This window comes from Coregonus lavaretus (genome assembly GCF_964263955.1).
Source record: "Coregonus lavaretus genome assembly, chromosome: 39".
Lineage (NCBI taxonomy): Eukaryota > Metazoa > Chordata > Actinopteri > Salmoniformes > Salmonidae > Coregonus > Coregonus lavaretus.
In genome coordinates, this window is record NC_140026.1 from 28,358,415 (window position 1) to 28,383,693 (window position 25,279).

General features: G+C 46.5%; 1 protein-coding gene across 1 annotated transcript in view; it reads left to right on the plus strand.

The window, feature by feature from the left end:
* The window catches only part of LOC311113016 (NACHT and WD repeat domain-containing protein 2-like), a gene marked incomplete at both ends in the record, with an annotated part of 88,326 nt that overhangs the window by 58,151 nt on the left and 4,896 nt on the right, over positions 1-25,279 (plus strand). Inside the window, 3 exons of the mRNA XM_084156134.1 lie at positions 10,600-10,803; positions 14,783-14,933; positions 20,126-20,715. Of these exons, the coding sequence (XP_084012260.1) occupies positions 10,600-10,803; positions 14,783-14,933; positions 20,126-20,715 (945 nt within the window). The remainder of the gene's footprint in view (positions 1-10,599; positions 10,804-14,782; positions 14,934-20,125; positions 20,716-25,279) is intronic.

The following is a 25,279-nucleotide window of genomic DNA, read 5'->3' on the forward strand; positions in this document are numbered from 1 at the left end:
ATAATGGTGCCGTCTGGTTTGCTTAATATAAGCAATTTGAAATGATTTATACTTGTACTTTTACTTTTGATACTTAAGTACATTTGAGCAATTCCATTTACTTTTGCATGAGTCATTTTCTATTAAGGTATCTTTACTTTTACTCAAGTATGACCATTTAGTACTTTTTCCACCACTGGTGAAAAGCTGAAGACCTAAAAACTGCTATATTAGTAGAGTGCGAGAATAGAATATGACTGTAGAGATGATTTAGGATTTTTAGATACAGTAAGTACACATGTTATAAAGCAGGAGCTCAGGCTAATACAGAACTCTACACACACACACTCTACCTCACACACACACACTTTCCTTCTCACTCACACAAACTGAGGCGTACAAATCCCGCCACAGTAGCAAAACCAAACCAGAACCCTCCTCGGTCTCCCAGCTCCATGACTCACAGATCCACCCCCCACCTCCTTCCCCAGTCTTTCCCACTGCCTCCCTCCCAGGCTGAGCTGCATTTTCCCCCAGTGTCCCTGTTAGCCAGCACAGCCCCGGAGGTCCCCCTAGCCTGCCTGTCCTCCTGCCTGCTTCTCCACATGGCGGTGCGAGTCACTTCAAAGCCTGTACTGCCACTGTGCCCTGGGCGAACGCAAGGCTCAGAGGAGGGATGAAGGAATTGTGGGATGGAAAGAGAGGGAAGAAAGGGGGGATGGGGATACTTGAGGGATGTTACAGAGGCTCCTTGGTGATATGGGTTCCACCCTGGCCTGTGAGAGAGAGAGCGAGAGAGAGAGAGAGAGAGAGCGAGAGAGAGAGAGAGAGAGAGAGAGAGAGAGAGAGAGAGAGAGAGAGAGAGAGAGAGAGAGAGAGAGAGAGAGAGAGAGAGAGAGAGAGAGAGAGAGAGAGATTAAATACTCCTCCGCTGGATTCAGCAGCTTAGAGCAGGCTAAGCATTGCCTCCTGTGTCTGTCCACAGTGGATGGGTTTGGACCAGAGAAGCTTTGAAATCCTCATTGCCTCCTCCTCCCATGGTCTTTCTGTCAGTATACACAACATCACTAGTGTTTTATTGGCACTTTACTATTAGATAACATTCCTTTACAATTAATATTTACTCTAGAGGGGTGTAATAGTCATAGACCATAAAATTATGTCTCTGTCAATGATGCATACTGTTTAAACAGTGTATGATGGGTGCTTGACACTTCTTTAATGTGTTATCTGTTATGGTTATGACATTCTCACAGATAAGACAGGTGACACTACAGGGCCACTAAATACACACACACACACACACACACAAACACACACACACTCACACAAACACCCACACAGAAACCTGTCTGGGCTTTTTCAAACCTGTCAATCTGTCGCCGCAATAAAGTAGGTTTCCATGGCAATTGCAGGGGTTGGCATGGTGATGGTGTCATTGACCAGAGATTAAGCATGACAATGAGGCATGACCTGTTTTCCTAGAATTCCCACATGTAAAATGATGATTCTTTCAGAACACCACAAGGACATACAGTATATCCATTCACAAAGTACAGTTGTTTTACCTGTTTTGCTACTTTTATAAGTGAAATGCAGTAATACTATAACGCAGCATTCTTACAGTACAGTCTCCTGCGATTCAGTCTACATGATGTAGTGTTAAGGCAATATGCCTGGTTGGAGACTTGCATTCTGAGAATGTTGTTTTACAGGGCAATTGCATGAGGAAGCCATCTTAACACAAAAAGACGGTAAATCGGAAAACCCCATAATCAGACATAATCACACATCCCAGTCACCATAGCGATAAGAAGGCCTTATCAGAAGGGATTTCCCTAACGCCTGCTGTTCAAACCAGTGATTAGTGAAGATGATTGATGCTGGTTGGTATCAAACAGTTTTCAAAGCGTTCAACGTGATGTAGTATGTAGATTTGTACCAGTCTCTGTGAAGTATCCCTTTACTGTGATTCTTCTGATAGATTATTCTAGTTCCATGACATCTTGATTCAGATTTTCCATGTATACATTTGTTCTCCTGTATTCCAATAGCACCAATATATGTGTTCCTTTCCCCTCACATGCAATGTGCAGCACAATGGAAAGGTTTGATAGAGAGCGATTTTATAGGCAGATTTATTCATTGATTTGTTGATTGATTTATGTGTCTCCTATAACAGTCCATCTTATTCAATCTGTACCCCACACCTCAAAAGCCAAATTGCATATAGGCTGGAGTGAAACCCTCCCAAGCATGTGAGGGAAGAGCAGGGCAGCTAAAAATTGCTATTTTTATCCCATTCTGTTAAGTGCAAGGAGACAAAGCGCTCCGTTCCAAACCTTTGGGCCGCCTCCTTGCTCCCTTCTCCTCCATCCCTCCCTCCCTCCAACCCTCCCTCCTCTCCATAAAAACATAAAAAGTCAACCTTGGTGACAGAGAGAGGGACAGCAGGCGGGAGGGAGAGCTAGGGATAAGATGGAGAAAGAGGGATGAGTGAGAAAGAGGGGGAGAGAGGGTAGGATTCATACCCCTTGACTTATTCCACATTTTGTTGTGTTACAGGCTAAATTCTACATGGATTAAATATATTGTTTTTCTCACCCATCTACACACCATACCCCATAATGATAAAGTAAAAGCGTGTTTTTAAGAAATGTTTGCACATTTATAGAAAATTAAATACAGCAATATCCCCTGGGTCAATACTTTGTAGAAACACCTTTGGCAGTGATTACAGATTCTCCCGAGTGGCGCAGTGGTCTAAGGCACTGCATCGCAGTGCTAGCTGTGCCACTACAGATCCTGGTTTGAATCTAGGCTCTGTCGTAGCCGGCCGCGACCGGGAGACCCGTGGGGGGGTGCACAATTGTCCCAGCGTCGTCCAGGGTGTGGAAGGGAATGGCCGGCAGGGATGTAGCTCAGTTGGTAGCGCATGGTGTTTGCAACGCCAGGGTTGTGGGTTCGATTCCCACGGGGGGCCAGTATGAAATAAAAATTAAAAAATTAAAAAATTCAATTAAAAATAATGTATGCACTCACTAACTGTAAGTCGCTCTGGATAAGAGCGTCTGCTAAATGACTAAAATGTAAATTACAGCTGTGAGTCTTTCTGGGTATGTCCCTAAGAGCTTTCCACACCTGAATTGTATAACATTTGCCCATTATTCCTTTCAAAATTCTTCAAGCTCTGTCAAAATGGTTGTTGATCATTGCTAGACAACCATTTTCAGGTCTTGCCAATTATTGTCTAGTAGATTTAAGTCAAAACTGTATCTCGGCCACTCAGGAACAGTAGCTGTCTTCTTGGTTGTCACGACTTCCTCCGAGGCTGCCTCCTCTCCTTGTTCTGGCAGGCTTCGGTGTTCATCGTCACCAGCCTTCTAGCCACTGCCGCTCCTCATCTCATCATTCCATTTGTTTTGTCTTGTTTATTACACACACCTGGTTCATATCCCCTCATCAGTACCTGTATAAGTGTTCCCACTGCCCCCTTGTCTTTGTGTGGGATTGTTTATTGTGGAGGATAATGAAGCTCAGTGGAGCTCCGTGTATTTTGTATCGCCAGGATATTTCCCTGTGTATTTTCCAGTGCTCCTTTTTTGCGCACTGGAGTGTTTATGACGCATTATTGCTTAACTCTGTATTTGCGGAATAAAGCCTGTTATTCTGTGATTTACCATCCTGCGCCTGACTCCTTCAACATCACCTCATCACATTGGTAAGCAGCTCCAGTGTAAATTTGGCCTTGTGTTTAAGGTTATTGTCCTGCTGAAAGGTGAATTCATCTCCCAGTGTCTGGTGGAAAGCAGACTGAACCAGGTTTTCCTCTAGGATTTTGCCTGTGCTTAGCTCCATTCCGTTTCTTTTTTATCCTGAAAAACTCCCCAGTTCTTAATGATTACAAACATACCCATAACATGACGCAACCACCACTATGCTTGAAAATATGGAGTGTGGTACTCAATAATGTGTTGTTTTGGATTTGCCCCAAACATAACTCATTGTATTCAGGCCAAAAAGTGAATTGCTTTGCCACATTATTTGCAGTATTACTTTAGTGCCTTGTTGCAAACAGGATTAATGTTTTGGAATATTTTTATTCTGTACAGACTTCCTTATTTTCACTATGTCAATTAGGTTATTATTGTGGAGTAACTACAATGTTGTTGAGAAACACTCAGTTTTCTCCTATCACAGCCATTAAACTGTTTTAAAGTCACCATTGGCCTCATTGTCACGCTCGTCGGGAACAGAGGAGGACCAAGGCGCAGCGTGGAATGCGAACATTTTATTATTATAAAGTATCACACGAACCAAACAACAAAACGAAAACGTGACGTCCCTGGTTACATACACAAACCAACACGGAACAAGAAACCACACCAAATGAATGCCTAACGGTTACTTAAGTATGGCTCCCAATCAGAGACAACGAGCTACAGCCATCTCTGATTGGGAGCCACCCTGGCCAACATAGAAATACAACAACTAGAACAAACACAAATGAAAACTCACACCCTGGCTCAACATACTAGAGTCCCCAGAGCCAGGGCGTGACACTCATGGTGAAATCCCTGAGCGGTTTCCTAACTCTTCGGCAACTGAGTTAGGAAGGATGCCTGTACCTTTGTAGTGATTGGGAGTATTGATACAACATCCATGAAATGAATAACTTCACCATGCTTAAAGGGATATTCAATGTCTGTTATTTATTTTTGTACCCACCTACCAATAGGTGCCCTTTGCAAGGCATTGGAAAAACTCCCTGGTCTTAGTCATTCAAAAGTAATGTTAAACACTAGTATTGCACACAGAGTGAGTTCATGCAACTTATTATGTGACTTCTTAAGCACATTTTTACTCCTGAACTTATTTAGGCTTGCCATAACATAGGGGTTGAATACTTATTGACTCAAGACATTTCAGCTTTTCATTTTGAATTAATGTGTAACATTTAAAAAAACATAATTCCACTTTAACATTACGGAGTATTTTGTGTAGGCCAGTGACATGTTTTCTTCTTAAATTTAATCAATTTTAAATTCAGGCTATTGCACAACAAAATGTGGAAAAAGTCAAGGGTGTGAATACTTTCTGAAGGCACTGTACATAGAGAGAGGTACAAGTGAGAGAGAGGGAGGGAAGAGAAGCGAGGGGGAGAAAGGGAGAGGAGATAGCATCTGTGCAAGTGTGTGTGACAGGACAGTACATAAAGGGCCAACCCACATGAAAAAATACTATGGTATTCACTGTAGTGTTTTTGAGGACTAAAGTCTGCAAAAACACTACAGCAAATACTAAAGTATTTACTGTAGTGTACTGTAGTATTTACAGATAGCTATAGCATAAATACTGTACTAAAAGAAAACTGTACACACACTCGCAGTCACTCACCCATCAAGTCCTTTCCTGCAAGGCAAGCTGACAGAGACTTTGTCAGCAGCTCATATAATTACTCTCCCTCACGCTCTCCTTCTATCTCACTCTCTCTCTTTCCATCTCTCTCTCTCAATCTCCCTAAGCTTAGTTCAGCTCTTTCCCAGATGTCTCTATCCCCCAATGACAAACTGATCTGCAGCACCCACAAAAAGCTGGCTCTGGCTCTGTTAAAGAAAACAGCTGATGGAAGGTTTTGATTGGAACTGTCGATAGTTCCTAATGAGGAGAATGTATCTCATCTCCCGCTGTCTTTTGAAACATTCCATTCCCTTTATGTCAGGGAGTTTGTTGTGATCTCGGTCAGCATCTATGCACAAACGACTGTCACTTTTTTTCATGTCTTGAAACAGCCGACATACCTCAACTTTCTCCCTCAGATCTCTTGCCAAGCAATTTCAGGGGAACTGCCTCAATTTTGTTCAGCAGGCCCCGAATCGAAATTGGTTTGGGTAGAAAAAAATAGCTAGCTAACCCTATTCATTTGTCTTTTGCTGTACCTCCAACTTGTTTTCCCAAGAAAAGGTAGGACACAAATACAAATACTAATTTGATCTTGGTCAGTCTTTTTCATAAAAAATACTTAGACTTGATGGTACGATAAAAGTCACGTATATGGACAACACATAGAAAAGCCACTAATTTGATATCGTTTGTCAGAGATAGAGCTGATCTTACACTATGCAATGACTGCAAAGGCGCGTTCTGGCATTAATGTGCCTTTGCCGATGGCAGACTGACATCCTTTTTTCTTGAGAGAGTTCAAAGTCATCTCCATCCCTTCTCTCTGCCCCACGGGTATCAGTGTGTGGTTCCTACTCATGGCGAAGTACTGTAGTAGGGATCAGCTGGCTATTCGCTATGCTTTCCAGTGATGTTCTGCTCCCATTCTCCTCGCACGTGTTTGATTCTGCACATCATGCCTCGACTGGTAATTGTTCCTAATAATGAAAATGAATTGGTCGTCGCTCAAAAGCATATGTATCACATTTCAGGAGAAGACACAGATGCAGACAGTGTTGAAGTAACAACAGTTTATTACAAAAACAGGAGTCCAAAAGGTACAGAACGGCAGGCAGTCTCAGGGTCAGGGCAGGCAGAGGTCAATAATCCAGGGTGGCGTGACAAGTTACAGATGGGCAGGCAGGCTCAGGATCAGGGCAGGCAGAATGGTCAAAACTAGAAAACAGGAACTTGAAAAAGACAGGAGCAAGGGAAAAAACGCTGGTAGGCTTGACAAAACTAAACGAACTGGCAACAGACAAACAGATGTATACACAGATGTATACACTGGGGATAATGGGGAAGATGGGCGACACCTGGAGGGGGATGTAGACAATCACAAAGACAGGTGAAACAGACCAGGGTGTGACAGTTGGCTCGCTCCGACTGGCCGTTGGACTGAGGGTGGAAACCGGAGGACAGGCTGGCCTACGACCCAATGAGTGTGCAGAACGCCTTCCAGAATCGGGACGAGAACTGAGGACCCCGGTCGGAGACCATGTCCACTGGGAGTCCATGGATCCGGAAGACGTGCTGCACCATGAGCTGGGCCGTCTCTTTGGCGGAGGGTAGCTTGGGGAGAGGAATGAAGTGGGCGGCTTTGGAAAACCGGTCCACAACTGTCAGGATGGTGGTGTTGCCATCAGACGGGGGAAGACCTGTGACAAAGTCCAGGGATATGTGAGACCAGGGACGGTGAGGAACAGGCAGAGGTTGGAGGAGACCAACCTGTCAGACGTGGAGCATGTGTTCTTGGGCGGAGCGGGAGAAGATGAGGATGTCAGCGAGGTAGAAGAAGATGAACCGCTTCAACATGTCGTGGAGAACATCATTAACCAGGGGCAGGAACACAGCTGGAGCATTGGTAAGGCCAAATGGCATGAACAGATACTCGTAATGACCACCGGCCGTGTTGAAGGCAGTCTTCCACTTGTCTCCCTCCCGTACCCGTACCAGGTGGTAGGCGTTCCGTAGGTCAAGCTTGGAGAACACATTGGCCCCCTGGAGCGGCTTGAAGGCTGAGGAGATGAGTGGGAGCGGGTAGCGGTTCTTCACTGTGATGTCGTTGAGGCCCCGGTAGTCGATGGACGGGCGCAGGGTTTTGTCCTTCTCCACAAAGAAGAACTCTGCGCCGGCGGGGGAGGCAGAAAAACGGATGAACCCGGCAGCTAGGGTGTCCTCAATGTAGGTCTCCATAGCCTTGGTCTCCGGACACAACAGTGAGTACAGTCGTCCCTGGGGCGGTGTGGTGCCTGGGAGAAGGTTGATTCCGCAGTCGAAGGGTCGGTGCGGCAAAAGCAAAGTGACCCGGGCCTTACTGAACACCTCCCGAGGTCCTGGTACTCCGTGGGAATGGCGGAGAGGTCCGAGGCAACTTCCGAGCCCCCAGGAAGATGTCCCGGGGCAGGCTGCGCTGACTTCAGGCAATGAGCGTGGCAGAACGGGCTCCAGCCCATGATGGCACCAGTAGACCAGTCAATAAAGGGGTTGTGTCGCTGGAGCCAAGAGAAACCCAATACCACGGGAAACTGAGGAGACTTAATTAGCAGGAATTGGATCGTCTCGCTGTGGTTCCCTGATACTCATAGGTTGATGGAGGTGGGATTGTGGGTGAACCAGCCTATAGTGCGCTGGTCCAGTGCTCTAACGTCCATGTGAATGGAGAGGGGCTGAGTGGAGATGCCCAGCTCGGACGCCAGGGTAGCATCCATAAAGCTCTCATCGGCCCCAGAGTAGATGAGTACCCAGAGAGATTTCGACTAGTTCCCCCACAGCAAGATCGCATGAAAGGGGGATTGAGTAAGGGGAGAGGAAAAGTTATCCGTATGGCCCACCAGAGTACTCGCTCCTACCGGTGAGCCTGGTCTTTTAGTGGACAGGTGGACACAAAATGACCAGTAGTCCCGCAATACAGGCAACTCTTCGTGTGAAGCCTGTATTGCCGTTCGGCTGGAGACAGCCTAGCTCTGCCTAGTTGCATCGGCTCGGGTAGAGGTTTATATGCAGACTTCGGAGACTCTCGGGGGAACTCGGGTAGCCTCGGGTTCTCTTGGCAAAGGAGCCATTGGGGACTTCCGGGATGCCTCGGAGACGAGGTGGAATCCTTCGTCTCCTTCCTTCCTTCCCCATAGTCTCCCATTGTTCCGAATGGTCAAAGCGATGAGCGAGTCGAGATCCGTCAGTAGTTCACAGGCTGCATGTCCTTTACTTCATCCGATACTCCTTGCAGGAACGTGTCGAACAGCACTTCCGGGTTCCAAGCTCACTCAGCTGCCAACGTGCGGAAATCCACTGCATAGTCTGCCACACTGCGGGATTCTTGCCGAAGCTGAATTAACTTCCGGGCAGCCTCTCTCCCAGACAATGGAGCATCGAAAACCTTTTTTACCTCCTGCATGAACTCCTCCAGACTGAAGCATACAGCCGACTGTTGTTCCCACACTGCCGTAGCCCAGGCGAGAGCCCTCCCGGACACCAGCGTGATGAGGTACGCTATCTTAGAGCGGTCCGAGGGGAAGGAGGAGGGCTGCAGCTCGATGATGAGCGAACACTGAGCGAGAAATGCCCGACAGGTTCCTGACTCTCCAGCGAAGCGTTACGGGGGAGGTAAGCGGGTTTCTCTGGAAACCGGGGTGGTCGCGCTGCTAACAGCTGGGTTACTGAGGGGCTGGGAGGTTACTGTCATGGTAGGCTGCCTAACAGACAACCCGCGGAATTGCTTCCAGCAATGTGTTAAACGCTCGGTCATGGCGATCGGCCAAGGTTTGGAACCCTTCCATGAACCCACGAAGCAACTCCTCGTGCCTTCCAATGGTGGCTCCTTGGGAGGAGATGGCGTTGCGGGGCTTGTCCGAGTCTGCTGGGTCAGTCATGGTCAGTTCGTACTATCACGTTTCAGGAGAAGACCCAGATGTAGACCGTGTCGAAGGAACAACAGTTTATTACAAAAACAGGGGGCTAGGCAAACGACAGGTCAAGGGCAGGCAGAGGTCAGTAATCCAGATCAGAGTCCAAAAGGTACAGAACGGCAGGCAGTCTCAGGGTCAGGGCAGGCAGAGGTCAATAATCCAGGGTGGTGTGACAAGGTACAGAATGGCAGGCAGGCTCTGGGTCAGGGCAGGCAGAATGGTCAAAACCGGGAAAACTAGAAAACAGGAACTTGAAAAAGACAGGAGCAAGGGGAATAATGCTGGTAAGCTTGACAAAACAAAACGAACTGGCAACAGAGAACACAGGTATAAATACACTGAGGATAATGGGGAAGATGAGCGACACCTGGAGGGGGGTGGAGACAATCTCAAAGACAGGTGAAACAGATCAGGGTGTGACAATATTGAGAAGTGTGGTTCTGTGTGATAAGAAAGAGAATGAGCTAGTGCAAATTATTTCAGTGTGGTAGACAAAGAAAGTATGATTAAATAAAACACTATTATTCTATCAAGCATGTGCGAGCAGTTTGGCTTTATATAATTTTGTATCCCTGGCCAAGTTATTATAGGAGACCGTGGTGATGATCAATAATGGTGGTGTTGCTGTTGACAATGATAATGATGAAGATTATGGCATTCATGACAACAGTACACCTTTAATCTTTGGTTACTGGCCCAATGCTCTTAACCACCAGGGTATCTTCCACTCTGTACCAACAGACATACCCATTCTCCATTATTCCATTCCATACAATTAATTTACATTCAAAGCAGCTACCCACACACTGACAAAGAACACAGACAAATGAATAGCAAAAGCAATACAATTCTGATACACTCAGCACGTCACCCTTCAATGGCTGGCCCTGACCATTTATTTTGCCTAGTTGTGTACCTTTCAGTCTAGCCGTGTACTGTGAATTCACTTTCGAAAAGGAAGAAAAGAAAACAGAAAAAATGAACTCTAAGCCCAGGCTGACAGAGCAGACCGGTACACATGAGACACACAAATGAAAGGCTGTCATTGTCTCCCTGTTTGCCTGGATGCCTTCACACAATAAGCACTTCAAGGCGAAAGGCAGTGCAGAAAGTCATAATCATAGTCTCAAAGATACTCCAAGATTGAGTGTAACTATAAACCTTGAAACCAATGATCATAGAAAGTCAAGCGGTGATGATGATGACCGTTCTACCTCTCTCTATCTTTCTTTCCTCCTACCTTCATTCCTCGTTCCTTCCTTGCTCATAGGGGCTGGTGGGGGAGAAGTATGGCAGTATCCGCGTGCCAGGGGAAGTGGAGGCTCCAGAGTTTGAGATGATCCTGGATGCGGCGTTGGAGGCGGGGCTGGACACACACGTCCTGGAGGAGTGGTACTGCCGAGATGAGAATGCCGTGCCACCAGCCTACTACCTCAAACCCAAAGCCCAGATGTTGAAGAACTACCAGAACTCAGTAAGATTTGAACCCTTCTGCCTCAAACCCTGCCACTCCAAACCATACTACTTTAAACCCAAAGCCCGAACTACAAACCTCAGTAAAATGAACCCTGAACCCTTCGGCCTTAAACCAATAGAACATTATGCCAAGACCCTAACCCAGTTGTTCTGGAATGGTAGTTGAGTGGGCCGTGGCCAGTTTCACTTGGATCATGGCAAAGACTAACTGAGTAGGTCTCGGTTAGACTTACCCAAGATACTGAAACATCATTACGGACAGCCAAAACTTTGTTCAGTATCACATTCACATTTGAAGAGCGAGCTTTTCTGCTGTGTTTTTGTCTAAGCCAACTGTTATGCTTGAACAAATGTCCTTGGGTTAACATTCACAAAAAGTTTTTTTAAAGCGCCAGTAAAACTAGCTAATAGAAGTCATTTGTCAACAATTCTCAACCCTTCTTTTATACAAAACGTTTAAACTTCAACTTTCTGCCCTCATTAGAATGTGTTGGCCTAGTGGAAGGTTTATGAGAGCTATAAAGATTTTCCCTATATTTTCTTAAAATAATTAAAAGCTTGGTAATCTTACTGTGAGTTGGGACTAGCAGTAAACATATCTGCAGATATCTACCTATCCATTTAACTATAGTGCTAGGCCAGTTAGTTTTAAGGTAAACATATTACATATACTGTAGTCGCTAGCTAAATGTTTGTGTATACCTGTGTAACAGTCACCATGTAAGTACAGCTGTTTTGTCTAACTAAACGTTAGCGCCTGTGTCACTGTGTGCTAGGTTAGCATGCTGTGAAAGCTAGCTAAACATTAGCGCTTTTGTCACTCAATGCGGCTCTTCCTCTTGGTTGGAGGTAGGAGGGAAATGAGAAAAACAGCAGGGTTTGCATCCTGGAAACTTATCTCATGAATCTCATTGACTTCCTCTCTCCAGGGATGTCTACTGCAGCTCTAGGGTATTGGACACAAAAATAAACACAATAGGATCAGCAGGTATAGATTGTGTTTCTTCTATACTGTGACTCTGTGGTCCAGTTCAGCTTGTGGAGATAATGCACTATATTGCATCGGTTTGCCGTGGGCCAAAACAACTCCAACAGTTTCTACTATATACCAACTCAACTTTCTTCCTTTTGCCAACTTCTATAGGTCTCTGGCTTTGTTAGTTTATCAATTGAGCTAGCTACGTACTCTCTAATCTACTATATACACTACATGACCAAAAGTATGTGGACACTTGCTCGTCAAACATTCCAAAATCATGGGCATTAATATGGAGTTGGTCCCCCCTTTGCTGCCATAACTGCCTCCACTGTTCTGGGAAGGCATTCCACAAGCTGTTGGAACATTGCTGCAGGGACTTGCTTCTATTCAGCCACAAGAGGATTAGTGAGGTCGGGCACGGATGTTGGGCGATTAGGCCTGGCTCGCAGTTGGCTTTCCAATTCATCCCAAAGGTGTTCGATGGAGTTGAGGTCAGTGCTTTGTGCAGGCCAGTCAAGTTCTTCCACACCGATCTCGACAAACCAATTCTGTATGGACCTCACTTTGTGCACGGTGGCATTGTCATTCGGAAACAGGAAAGGGCCTTCCCCAAACTATTGCCACAAGGTTGGAAGCACAGAATCCTCTAAAATGTCATTGTATACTGTAGTGTTAAAATGTCCCTTCACTGGAACTAAGGGGCCTAGCCCGAACCATGAAAAACTGCCCCAGACCATTATTACTCCACCAAACTTTCAGTTGGTGTCACGTCTCCTCCCCCTCCGGCGCTCTGATTCGCCGGTCTACTGAGCCACCGGTCTGAGCGCACCACCTCGGCAACACCGGAATGGAAACCGAACGGACCCTAATCACCTCCAGCGCACCTGCACCTCATCATCACCCCTATTTAGTTCTGGATGATGTTGTGTGTGATTGTTTAGCTTCGTGTCGTTTACTGTATCTTTGTTATTTCTCTTGCTCATTGTTAAGTAAACCTTGACCCTGTTAATTCCTGCGTCTGCCTCTTCGCGTCACAGAATCACACACCAAACGAAAATGGATGCAGCAGGATTTACCCAGTGCCTCGACCAGCACCAGCAGCAGCTTGCCCAGTTGAACGCTGCCATGCAGGAAGTGCTCCAAACGTTGCATAATCTGCCCAGCACTCCGGTTCCACCTCAGGGAGAGGCGAGTGCCCCCAATCCACTTGTTCCCGTGCTATCACCCACACCTGCGGGAACCCTCGCCTTACCGGAGCGCTATGACGTTAAAACTACTAAATGTAGCGGCTTCCTGCTACAGGTTTCCCTTTATCTGGTGTGTCAGCCTGGGGCATATCCATCTGACCAAGCCAGGATAGTGCTGGTTATTTCGCTTCTTAAAGGAAAGGCACTGGATTGGGCCACGGCAGTCTGTGAAGGAGAGGAGGCAGTGGCGCTTCCCTACCCCACCTTCCTCGCTAGGTTCAGGGCGGTGTTTGATCATCCCACGGAGGGGAAGGACGGGGGTGAGCGTCTCCTCCATCTACAACAGAGAGAGGGGCCTGTGTCCGAGTACGCTCTAAGCTTTCGCACGGTGGCGGCGTCTTACGGCTGGAATGAGCGTGCTCTGCGCACAGTCTTCAGGAGAGGCTTACGGGAGGACATCAAGACGGAACTCGCATGTCGGGACGACGAGATGGACCTTGATACCCTCATCACCACGTCCATCTGTCTTGACGACATGTTGAGAGAGAGACGGCGTTCCCAACACCTCCCGGCGCATAGACGCTCACCCCATCTGAGATATGGAAGCCACCCTGCTTCCGAGTCCTCACCCATGGTGGTGGGCAGCACCCCCTACACCACCACCGACCACAGATCTCCTGGCGGCTCCCTATCTAGGCGGTATGACTCCCGTCGCCGCTCCGTGAGTGTTACGTCAGCTCCTGTCACAAAACCATTGTTTTTAGTTCCCATAACAGTGACTGGTTATTCCTTCTCTTCCATTTCTACCGCAATGATAGTACGCATATCTTTCCGATGTCTTCTCTTCATTAATGGCTACGTGTCTCCCTCCTCACAGGCCCTGGGACTCTGCCATTGACCTGCTGGAGGGACAACACCCCCCGAAGAGTCGCATTTACCCCCTTTCCATGGCGGAGACTGAGGCCATTGAGAAGTATGTGGCGGAGACCCTGAAACAGGGGTGGCCAAAAAAGACGGAGGACTGAGACCATGCATTGACTACAGGGGGCTGAGCGCAATCACCACCAAGTACCGGTACCCCCTCCCTCTGGTTCCGTTGGCCATCAAGCAGCTACGAGGGGCCCGGTACTTTACCAAGTTGGACCTGAGGAGTGCCTACAACCTGATCCGAATCCGGGAAGGAGACGAGTGGAAGACGGCATTCAGCACTACCTCAGGCCACTATGAATACTGCGTCATGCCCTACGGCCTCGCCAACGCACCTTCTGTGTTCCAGTCCTTTGTCAATGACGTGTTCCGGGACTTGCTGAGTAGACAGGTGGTGGTGTACATTGACGATATCCTGATCTACTCGGCTACGTTCGAGGAGCACATCAGGGACGTCCGAATAGTTATTGTGCTGACGTTGCTTCAAGAGGCAGTTTGAAACTCGGTAGTGAGTGTTGCAACCGAGGACAGAGGATGTCTACGCGCTTCAGCACATGGCGGTCCCATTCTTTGAGCTTCACAATAACAGCACTTACAGTTAACCGGGGCAGCTCTAGCAGGGCAGAAATTTGACGAACTGGCTTGTTGGAAAGGTGGCATCCTATGACGGTGCCATGTTGAAAGTCACTGAGCTCTTCAGTGAGGCCATTTTAATGCCAATGTTTGTGCTCAATTTTACACACCTGTAAACAGGTGTGGCTGAAATAGTGTAATCCACTAATTTGTTTACATATACTTTTGTATAGATAGTTCTGCTTTTTTGAACATACACTGTGTGCCAATTTCAATATTAAAAACTCCCTTTATCTCCCTCTCTTCTACAGATGGAGTCGAGCAGTGCAGCCAAGTTGAAGAACGACAAGGCGTGGAGGAACGTGTCTGAGGAGATCAAGAGGATCTTCCGTAGGTCTGTCCTGCAGCTCCAGGAGAAGGGCACCATGAAGCCCCCTCAAGCCAAGAAATTCCTCTGCTCTGGTATGTAGGCTACTCCTGTGTTCTCTTCTTCTTCTTCCTCTTCTTCTGTGTTTATTTGCTGTTCTTCTTCTACGTCTGTTTTCTTCTTAGTTTTTTCCTTCTTCTTCTTCTACTAGAGTGTTTTACCATGAAAGTCAGTATAGTACTTTGTGTTATTTAGTGCTGTGGTGTTCTCTTGTTTACATCATTATGTTAATTGAGCTATACTGTACAACCAAGATATGTTTGTGGGTCCATTAATTGTGCCGAGAACATTTAACTGGGGGAGTAGTTCTCAGGCTTTAGTTAAAACATTTAAGAAATTATTATGATTATTTTATGGTAGCAATCAGTTTTCCTCATGAGCCAATGCAAATATACCATCAGAGAGTCTTCGGTTTAAAGAAAAATACAGATAAACCTTCTCATAAAGCCCAGATATAACCCTAAACAGATGTAATTGAATATTCTTTGTCACCCTCTGTGTTTACCATTTTAAAGTATGTATGCTGTAGTATGTATGCTGTACCAAGTTAGCTAGCTGAATAAACTAAGTTAGAGTCTATTCCTTGAAAACATTGAACCGCTGTAGTTTACAACAATTATAAAAAGTGGAAGTTGGGAGAGTTATATTTGAGTGTTTCAGTGAAACGTAAGTGAGGGAGGCCCCGCTCTCTCGCTTTCCCAGATGTTTAGTTCATTTCATTTCGATCTCCTTTGCATTATTGTAGCCTTTTTCTGTAGCCTGTCAACTATGTGTCTGTCTATCCCTGTTCTCTCCTCTCTGCACAGGCCATACAAATGCTTCACACCGTGTGGCTGCTGCCACTCTAATCTGGTGGTCCCTGCGTGCACGACCCACGTGGAATTCCAGGTCTCCGGCAGCCTCTGGAACTGCCGTTCTGCGGCCAACAAGGCAGAGTTGATCTCAGCCTATGCTACCCTCCAGTCCCTCGACTTCTTGGCGCTGACGGAAACATGGATTACCACAAAAAACACTGCTACTCCTACAGCTCTTTCCTCGTCTGACCATGTGTTCTCGCATACCCCGACAGCATCTGGTCAGCGTGGCGGTGGCACAGGAATCCTCATCTCTCCCAAGTGGACATTCTCTCTTTTTCCCCTGACCCATCTGTCTATCTCTTCATTTGAATTCCATGCTGTCACAGTCACTAGCCCATTCAAGCTTAATATCCTTGTCATTAATCGCCCTCCAGGTTCCCTTGGAGAGTTCATCAATGTGCTTGATGCCTTGATAAGTTCCTTTCCTGAGGATGGCTCACCCCTCACTGTTCTGGGTGACTTTAACCTCCCTACGTCTGCCTTTGACTCATTTCTCTCTGCCTCCTTCTTTCCACTCCTTTCCTCTTTTGACCTCACCCTCTCACCGTCCCCCCCTACTCACAAGGCAGGCAATACGCTTGACCTCATCTTTACTAGATGCTGTTCTTCTACTAATCTCACTGCAACTCCCCTCCAAGTCTCCAACCACTACTTTGTATACTTTTCTCTCTCGCTCTCCTCCAACACTACTCACTCTGCCCCTACTCAGATGGTAATGTGCTGTCGCAACCTTCGCTCTCTCTCTCTCCCGCTACTCTCTCCTCTTCCATCCTATCATCTCTTCCCTCTGCTAAATCCTTCTCCCTCCGATCTCCTGATTCTGCCTCCTCAACCCTCCTCTCCTCCCTTTCTGCATCTTTTGACTCTATGTCCCCTATCCTCCCAGCCGGCTCGGTCCTCCACTCTTGCTCATGGCTTGACGACTCATTGCGAGCTCACAGAAGAGGGCTCCAGGCAGCCGAGCGGAAATGGAGGGAAACTAGACTCCCTGCGGACCTGTCATCTTTTCACTCCCTCCTCTCTACATTCTCTTCCTCTGTTTCCACTGCTAAAGCCACTTTCTACCACTCTAAATTTCAAGCCTCTTCCTCTAACCCTAGGAAGCTCTTTGCCACCTTCTCCTCCCTGCTGAATCCTCCTCCTCCTCCCCCTCCCTTCTCCCTCTCTGTGGATGACTTCGTCAACCATTTTGAAAAGAAGGTTGACGACATCCAATCCTCATTTATTAAGTCAAATGACACCGCTGGTCCTGCTCACACTGCCCTACCCTATGCTTTGACTTCTTTCTCCCCTCTCTCTAGATGAAATCTTGCGACTTGTGATGGCCCAACAACCTGCCACATTGACCCTATCCCCTCCTCTCTTCTCCAGACCATTTCAGGAGACCTTCTCCCTTACCTCACCTCGCTCATCAACTCTGACCACTGGCCATGTCTTCCATCTTCAAGAGAGCGAGAGTTGCACCCCTCCTCAAAAAACCTACACTCGATCCCTCCGATGTCAACAACTACAGACCAGTATCCCTTTCTTTTCTCTCCAAAACTCTTGAGCGTGCCGTCTCTAGCCAACTCTCCTGCTATCTCTCTCAGAATGACCTTCTTGATGCAAACCAGTCAGGTTTCAAGACTGGTCATTCAACTGAGACTGCTCTTCTCTGTGTCTCGGAGGCTGTCCGCACTGCTAAAGCTAACTCTCTCTCCTCTGTTCTTATTCTTCTAGACAGATCCGCTGCCTTTGATACTGTGAACCATTAGATCCTCCTCTCCACCCTCTCCGAGTTGGGCATCTCCGGCGCTGCTCACTCTTGGATTGCGTCCTACCTGACAGGTCGCTCCTACCAGGTGTCGTGGCGAGAATCTGTCTCCGCTCCACGTGCTCTCACCACTGGTGTCCCCCAGGGCTCAGTTCTAGCCCCTCTCCTATTCTCTCTATACACCAAGTCACTTGGCTCTGTCATATCCTCACATGGTCTCTCCTATCATTGCTACGCAGACAACACACAATTAATTCTCTCCTTTCCCCTTCTGATAACCAGGTGGCGAATCGCATCTCTGCATGTCTGGCAGACATATCAGTGTGGATGTCGGATCACCACCTCAAGCTGAACCTTGGCAAGACGGAGCTGCTCTTCCTCCCGCGGAAGGACTGCCCGCTCCATGATCTCGCCATCACGGTTGACAACTCCATTGTGTCCTCCTCCCAGAGTGCAAAGAACCTTGGCGTGACCCTGGACAACACCCTGTCGTTCTCCGCTAACATCAAAGCGGTGACCCGATCCTGCAGGTTCATGCTCTACAACATTCGCAGAGTACGACCCTACCTTACACAGAAAGTGGCACAGGTCCTAATCCAGACACTTGTCATCTCCCGTCTGGATTACTGCAACTCGCTGTTGGCTGGGCTCCCTGCCTGTGCCATTAAACCCCTACAACTTATCCAGAACGCTGCAGCCCGTCTGATGTTCAACCTTCCCAAGTTCTCTCATGTCTCCCCGCACCTCCGCACACTCCACTGGCTTCCAGTTGAGGCTCGCATCTACTACAAGACCATGGTGCTTGCCTACGGAGCTGTGAGGGGAACGGCACCTCCTTACCTTCAGGCTCTGACCAAACGAGGGCATTACGTTCATCCACCTCTGGCCTGCTAGCTCCCCTACCTCTACGAAAGCACAGTTCCAGCTCAGCTCAGTCAAAACTATTCGCTGCTCTGGCACCCCAATGGTGGAACAAGCTCCCCCACGACGCCAGGACAGCGGAGTCACTGACCACCTTCCGGAGACACTTGAAACCCTACTTCTTTGAGGAATACCTGGAATAGCATAAAAGTAATCCTTCTTCCTCCACCCCCCATTAAAAAAAAAAAAAAAAAAAAAAAGTGGTTGTCCCACTGGCTATCATAAGTTGAATGCACCAATTTGTAAGTCGCTCTGGATAAGAGCGTCTGCTAAATGATGTAAATGTAAATGTATGCCCTAGAGTTCTCAAAATTGGGTCTAATTAGACTAAAGGTCACTCTATTTGGGATAATCTAATAAACACTGATCCAATTGGGCACGATCATCCATTTTGAGGGTGAGAGAAAAATAAGTATATTCCCGTTATCTGCAAGGCATTTCTCTAGCATCTCTCTGTAGCCTTTTTTTGGCTGTTGTACCGTGCAATGTTTGTTGTGTTTTGTGGGACATTGGCATCATGGGTGCCGGCTGGGTTTCTTTGTAGGCCAGGCATTTGTACCTAGAGAGAAAGCAGCAACACTGCTAGCGGCAGCCTACTTTTTAATGAATATATGGGGAATTTCGAGGTTGTTTTCTATGTTCCCCTGCTGAGCCATATACGCTGTGGACATTACAAATTCACACAAAGTAATTTAACTTAATTACCATGCAGATTTCTATGTTTGATTCATTCAAAGGCATAGCCAAGGCCTTTGTGTAGCCTAAGGAAAAAATACATTCAGTATGCCAGTTATTGACTATACCGAGCTTCAAACAGTGTTTTCATACGCTCGCTTCTCTCCCCCTCCAGCCGCTCTCCCCTTCTTTTCTCTCTGTTGCTTCTATAGCACGCTGCAGTGTGAGCGATACCACACAGGAGATGCTGGCAGAGTTTCAGTACACTCTTAGAAAAAAGGGTTCCAAAACAGTTATTCAGCTGTCCCCATAGGTTAACAATATTTGGTTCTAGGTAGAACCCTTTTGGGGTTCATGTAGAACTCTGTGGAAAGGGTTGTATATGGAACCCAAAAGGGTTCTATTTGGAACCAAAAGTGTTCTACCTGGAACCAAAAGGGTTCTTTGAAGGGTTCTCCTGTGGGGACAGCCAAAGAACCCTTTAAGGTTCTAGATAACACCTTTTTTTCTAAGAGTGTAGAGCTGGCTCTTTGGGGGTCTTTGATAAGGCTGCAATGCTGGATTATGTGATTGTATCAACCATGTTTCTCCTTAAACAAGGCTTAGGGGAAACATCTCTCCTTAAACAAGGCTTAGGGGAAACATATCTAATCGCAGACTAAAGACAGGCTAAAAAAAGACTGCCAGAATCTGTGCAGCTTTACTTTAGACTCCCAAATCTCAAAATGTGTCTGTTTTGAAGACAATCGTTGGAGCACACAACAGCATCCAGTGCTCGCATTTTCAAACTACTTAGAAAATGGGTAGGCCTGTTAGTAGCCTGGCTACTTCAGGGACACATTTTCAAGTAACTTTGAACAATATTAGGACTCCAAATCATCCGTGGGTTTTATATAATAGCATTGGATGCACAAGGTTAGCCTAACTCCTCAGAAACATTATATAGCAATTTTTCTTTATGGTCAAAACTTTCTAACTTTGAATTGATTGACTGTATGTTTGTTTTTTTCCTATTTTCCAGCCTTGGAGGATGAACTGGACTTTGCATTGGGCAAACAAACGCCAGCCTTCCTCAAGAAGTGTGTCTGCTACATCCGCAAGATCTCCAACTTTGACCGACATGCGAAGCTCCCGGAGATGGCCAAGTACATGGACATCATCGTCGCTGAGGACCGCGTCATGCGTAACCAGGAAGCCTACGAACGTCTCTTAAAGGTGCGGGATGAGTTTATCCCAACAGTGGTGGCCTCGTCGAACCTCCGCGTCTACTCTTCTGTGACGCATTGCGACATGAAGCTAGGCTACTCCCAGGAGGTGGAGAGCCACTACGTCGAAGGCTTGTGTAAACAGTTCTACGAGGATATGGTGGACATCATCCAGGCCACAGTCCAGCAGAACTTTGACACAGAGACGGACCCCTTGTACGATGAGATCCTCCAGCACCTGTCCCTGTGTAAGAACTTCTCTGCGTTCTACGATTATACGAGCGAGACGCTGGACCTCGTGCAGGAGTATCTGCTGCCGTCTAAGGGGAGTAGGATGAGCCCTCTGGTTGTTTACGGCGGGCCATGCACGGGGAAGACACTGCTGCTAGCGGAGGTGGCCAAACAGGTGAGAGTCATGCCATTGTACTGTGGGGGGTGGAATTCTGGTCTTTGGGACTTAATGGGACTTCCTGGTTTAGATCAATGTTGATTTAAGAAATAAAAGGATGGCTTTAGCTAGCACAACAGGCATTCATGTGAGAGAGAATGTGCATTTTTGTGTCTCTCTGTGTTTGTCCGTGTGAGTGTGTCCATCTGTGTGTGTACCTCCTTCTGTGCGCGAGAGTATGCAAGGGTGTGCGTATGCTCGCTACACATGCATTATCCATCTGTATGTGTTTGTTTGATGCACGTGAGTCCATCCATCACTATGCACAGGTGCCTATGTTTGTGAATTCATGGATGTGTGCCTGTATGCCCGTGTGCCCTTACATGTGTGTGTCAGGTCAGTGTTCACTCACTGGCCTGTCTGTTGCTGGGCCATCTGGCTGCCCGGCCAGTCGGGCCCATTAGGGTCATGTTCCAGGAAGCCCACAGTGCAGTCACCCGGGGCGGCTCTACCCTGCGTCTCTCTTCAACCTTTATAATGGATGCCATGAAATTGCCTTCTTGTAAGATAAAGTGATTTACTTTATGGAATACAGGCAGGGAGCCACGCTCGACTAAGCCACACATATTTGGGCACAAAGCCAAACTCGCACACTTTCATTCTGCTGCTCCATTGTGTTGAAGATTTCTCCCCTAATTCACTGAAAGGCAGGCAAGCGGAGTGCTGCAAAATGCTTTTTATAGATTGAGACAGAACAACATTTTTACATACACTCTTATCCAGAGCGACTTACAGTTAGTGAGTGCATACCTTTTTTTCTTTTTTTTTTCTATTTTCTCCATACTGGTCCCCCGTGGGAATCGAACCCACAACCCTGGCGTTGCAAGCACCATGCTCTACCAACTGAGCTACACGGGGCCCAACGGAGGAGATGAGAGGGATGGATAGAAGGAGTTAGAGGAGGACTGTGGTAGGCTACACTAGCATAGTTGTGTACACACACACAGTAAGATTATTTCACCTGTAATATATTACGGTTGACACATAATTTATCATAGGTGAAATAGATTGTTCAGATCTTTGCTTCGAATACATAACTCCAGCAGAGATCAGTGCTAGATATAAAAGTGTGATACCCCTGTTATTCTTTATTTGCTTCTGGAGTTATACATTGCGAGGATGAGTGGGGAGGTGGTCTGTGTTTTTGGATAAGAGGAGTGATGGGGGAATGGAGGGAAGTATGGAATGATGGGTCTGTTGCGACAGCCTATCGCCCGGAGCAGACTCACAGATTTTAGTCACTAACGCTAGCTCTGTCATGATGACCTCTGAGACCTGCCGTACTCTCCTTGGAGTTGCCATGCACACCACACACACACATGCTCACATATTTGCTCACACACGTCACTCACACAGAAATACACACACCAACTCACATATGCACATACATATTTGCTCAGACATGTGTACACACACACACACACACACACACACACACACACACACACACACACAGTCCCACATATAGGCACACACACACACTCACACACATTGGCTCTCTCACACACTCTCACACACCCATACTTCTGTAGCCTATCTCAGAGCCTCAAGAATTGCTCCAAAAGTATCAAATTATGTTTAATGATTCTAGGAATCACAGCAGGGGTCTTCATTAATTTCTGGAATTAAATTATGAATATGGATGAAACAAGGGAAACAGGGAGGAGCGCTGATTCATAAAATCTCTCTCATTATGGGAAAGTCATTGGGCGTTTCTATCTTAGCCTTGGTGCCAGTCTGTTTCTGCTCTCTTGCCAACTCCTTATGGAATTGTCTTGCAAAACATGTTTGGCTTGACAATGACAATGGAGTAGGCAAAAGCACAAACAGATCTAGGACCAGGCTATTTCTATCTAACTCTTGAGAATGTTTTTCTGTTTAGCTCATGGCCTTGGCAAGGAGAGGACAGCTTAAAATGTTCACAGGATTGGATCTGTTGAATACTGTATTAGTTCTACAAACTAAGGCAGACTAAGGCAGTGCTATTTGCTAAGTAGGCCTACAGTGCCGTGAACAAGTATTTGCCCCCTTTCTAATTCTCTCTACTTTTGCATATTTTTGATACTGAATATTATCAGATCTTCAACGATGAATTATTATTCTAAAATGTTTTACCTTTATTTAACTAGGCAAGTCAGTTAAGAACAAATTCTTATATACAATGATGGCCTACCAAGAGGCAAAAGGCCTCCTGCGGGTACGGGGGCTGGGATTAAAAATAGAAATGTAGGGCAAAACACACATCATGACAAGAGAGACACCACAACACTACAGAAAGAGAGACCTAAGACAACACAGCATGGCAGCAACACAACATGGCAGCAACACAACATGACAACAACACAGTAGCAACACAACATGGCAGCAGCACAACATGGTAGCAGCACAAACATGGAACAACCATTGTTGGGCACAGACTACAGCACAAAGGGCAAAAAGATGGAGACAACTATACATCACGCGAAGCAGCCACAAGTGTCAGCAAGAGTGTGAATGAGTCTTTGAATGTAGAGATGGAGATAAAACTGTCCAGTTTGAGAGTTTTCTTTGTAGCTCGTTCCATTCGCTAGCTGCAGCGAACTGAAAAGAGGAGCGACCCAGGGATGTGTGTGCTTTGGGGACCTTTAACAGAATGTGACTGGCAGAATGGGTGTTGTATGTGGAGGATGAGGGCTGCAGTCAGTATCTCAGATAGGGGGGAGTGAGGCCTAAGAGGGTTTTATAAATAAGCATCAACCAGTGGGTCTTGCGGCAGGTATACAGAGATGACCAGTTTACAGAGGAGTATAGAGTGCAGTGTTGTGTCCTATAAGGACCATTGGTGGCAAATCTGATGGCTGAATGGTAAAGAACATCTAGCCGCCCAAGAGCACCCTTACTGTACCTGCCGATCTATAAATTACTTCTCCGTAATCTAGCATGGATAGGATGGTCATCTGAATCAGGGTTTGTTTGGCAGCTGGGGTAAAAGAGGAGCAATTATGATAGAGGAAACCAAGTCTAGATTTAACCATAGCCTGCAGCTTGGATATGTGCTGAGAGAAGGACAGTGTACTGTCTAGCCATACTCCCAAGTACTTGTATGAGGTGACTACCTCAAGCTCTAAATCCTCAGAGGTAGTAATCACACCGGTGGGGAGAGGGGCAATCTTCTTACTGAACCACATGACCTTTTGTTTTGGAAGTGTTCAGAACAAGGTTAAGGGCAGAGAAAGCTTGTTGGACACTAAAAAAGCTTTGTTGTAGAGCCTTTAACACAAAATCCAGGGAGGGGCCAGCTGAGTATAAGACTGTATCATCTGCATACAAATGGATAAGAGAGCTTCCTACTGCCTGAGCTATGTTTGCTGATGTAAATTGAGAAGAGTGTGGGGCCTAGGATCGAGCCTTGGGGTACTCCCTTGGTGACAGGCAGTGGCTGAGACAGCAGATGTGCTGACTTTATACACTGCACTCTTTCAGAGAGGTAGTTAGAAAACCAGTCCAAAGACCCCTCAGAGACACCAATACTCCTTAACCGACCCACAAGAATGGAATGGTCTACCGAATCAAATGCAGTGTTTTCTGTTTGCCAGACATAATGGGTCCCATGTTGTCCAAAAAGTTATACTTTTGACTCATCTGTCCATAGAACATTCTTCCAAGGGTCTTGATGATCATCTAGGTGCTTCCAGGTGCTTTTTGGCAAACTTGAGTCAACTTTTGGACGACATAGGTGCCATTATGCCTGGTGAAAACCAGACGCTGCATTCCACAGTAAGAACCTCATACCAACTGTCAAGCATGTTGGTGGTAGTGTGATGGTTTGGGGATGCTTTTCTGCCTCAGGACCTGGATGACTTGCCTTAATAGAAGGAACCATGAGTTCTGCTCTGTATCAGAGAATTCTACAGGAGAATGTCAGGCCATCCGTCTGTAAGCTGAAGCGCAGCTGGGTCACGCAGCAAGACAATGATCCAAAACACACAATCAAGTATATAATATGCCATTTAGCAGACGCTTTTATCCAAAGCGACTTAGTCATGTGTGCATACATTTTTACGTATGGGTGGTCCCGGGGATTCGAACCCACTACCCTGGCGTTACAAGCGCCATGCTCTACCAATTGAGTCTACATGAAAATGGCTAAAAAGCAACAAATTTGAAGTTTTGGAATTAAGTCCAGACCTAATCCCAATTGAGACATGGCAGGACTTGAAACAAGCAGTTCATGCTTGAAAACCCCCAAATGTCGCTGAGTTAAAGCAGTTCTGCGATGTGAGAGACTGATCAACAACTACAGGAAGCACTTGGTTGCAGTCATTGCAGCTAAAGGTGGTACAACCAGTTGTTGAGTGTAAGGGGGCAATTACTTTTTCACACAGGGGAGTTGGATGTTGCATAACTTTGATAATTAAATAAGTATATTTTTTATGTATAAACTCAGGTTCCCTTTATCTAATATTAGGTTTTGGTTAAAGATCTGATAAAATAGTGAAAATCAGAAAGGGGGCGAATACTTTTTCACGGCACTGTATATGGC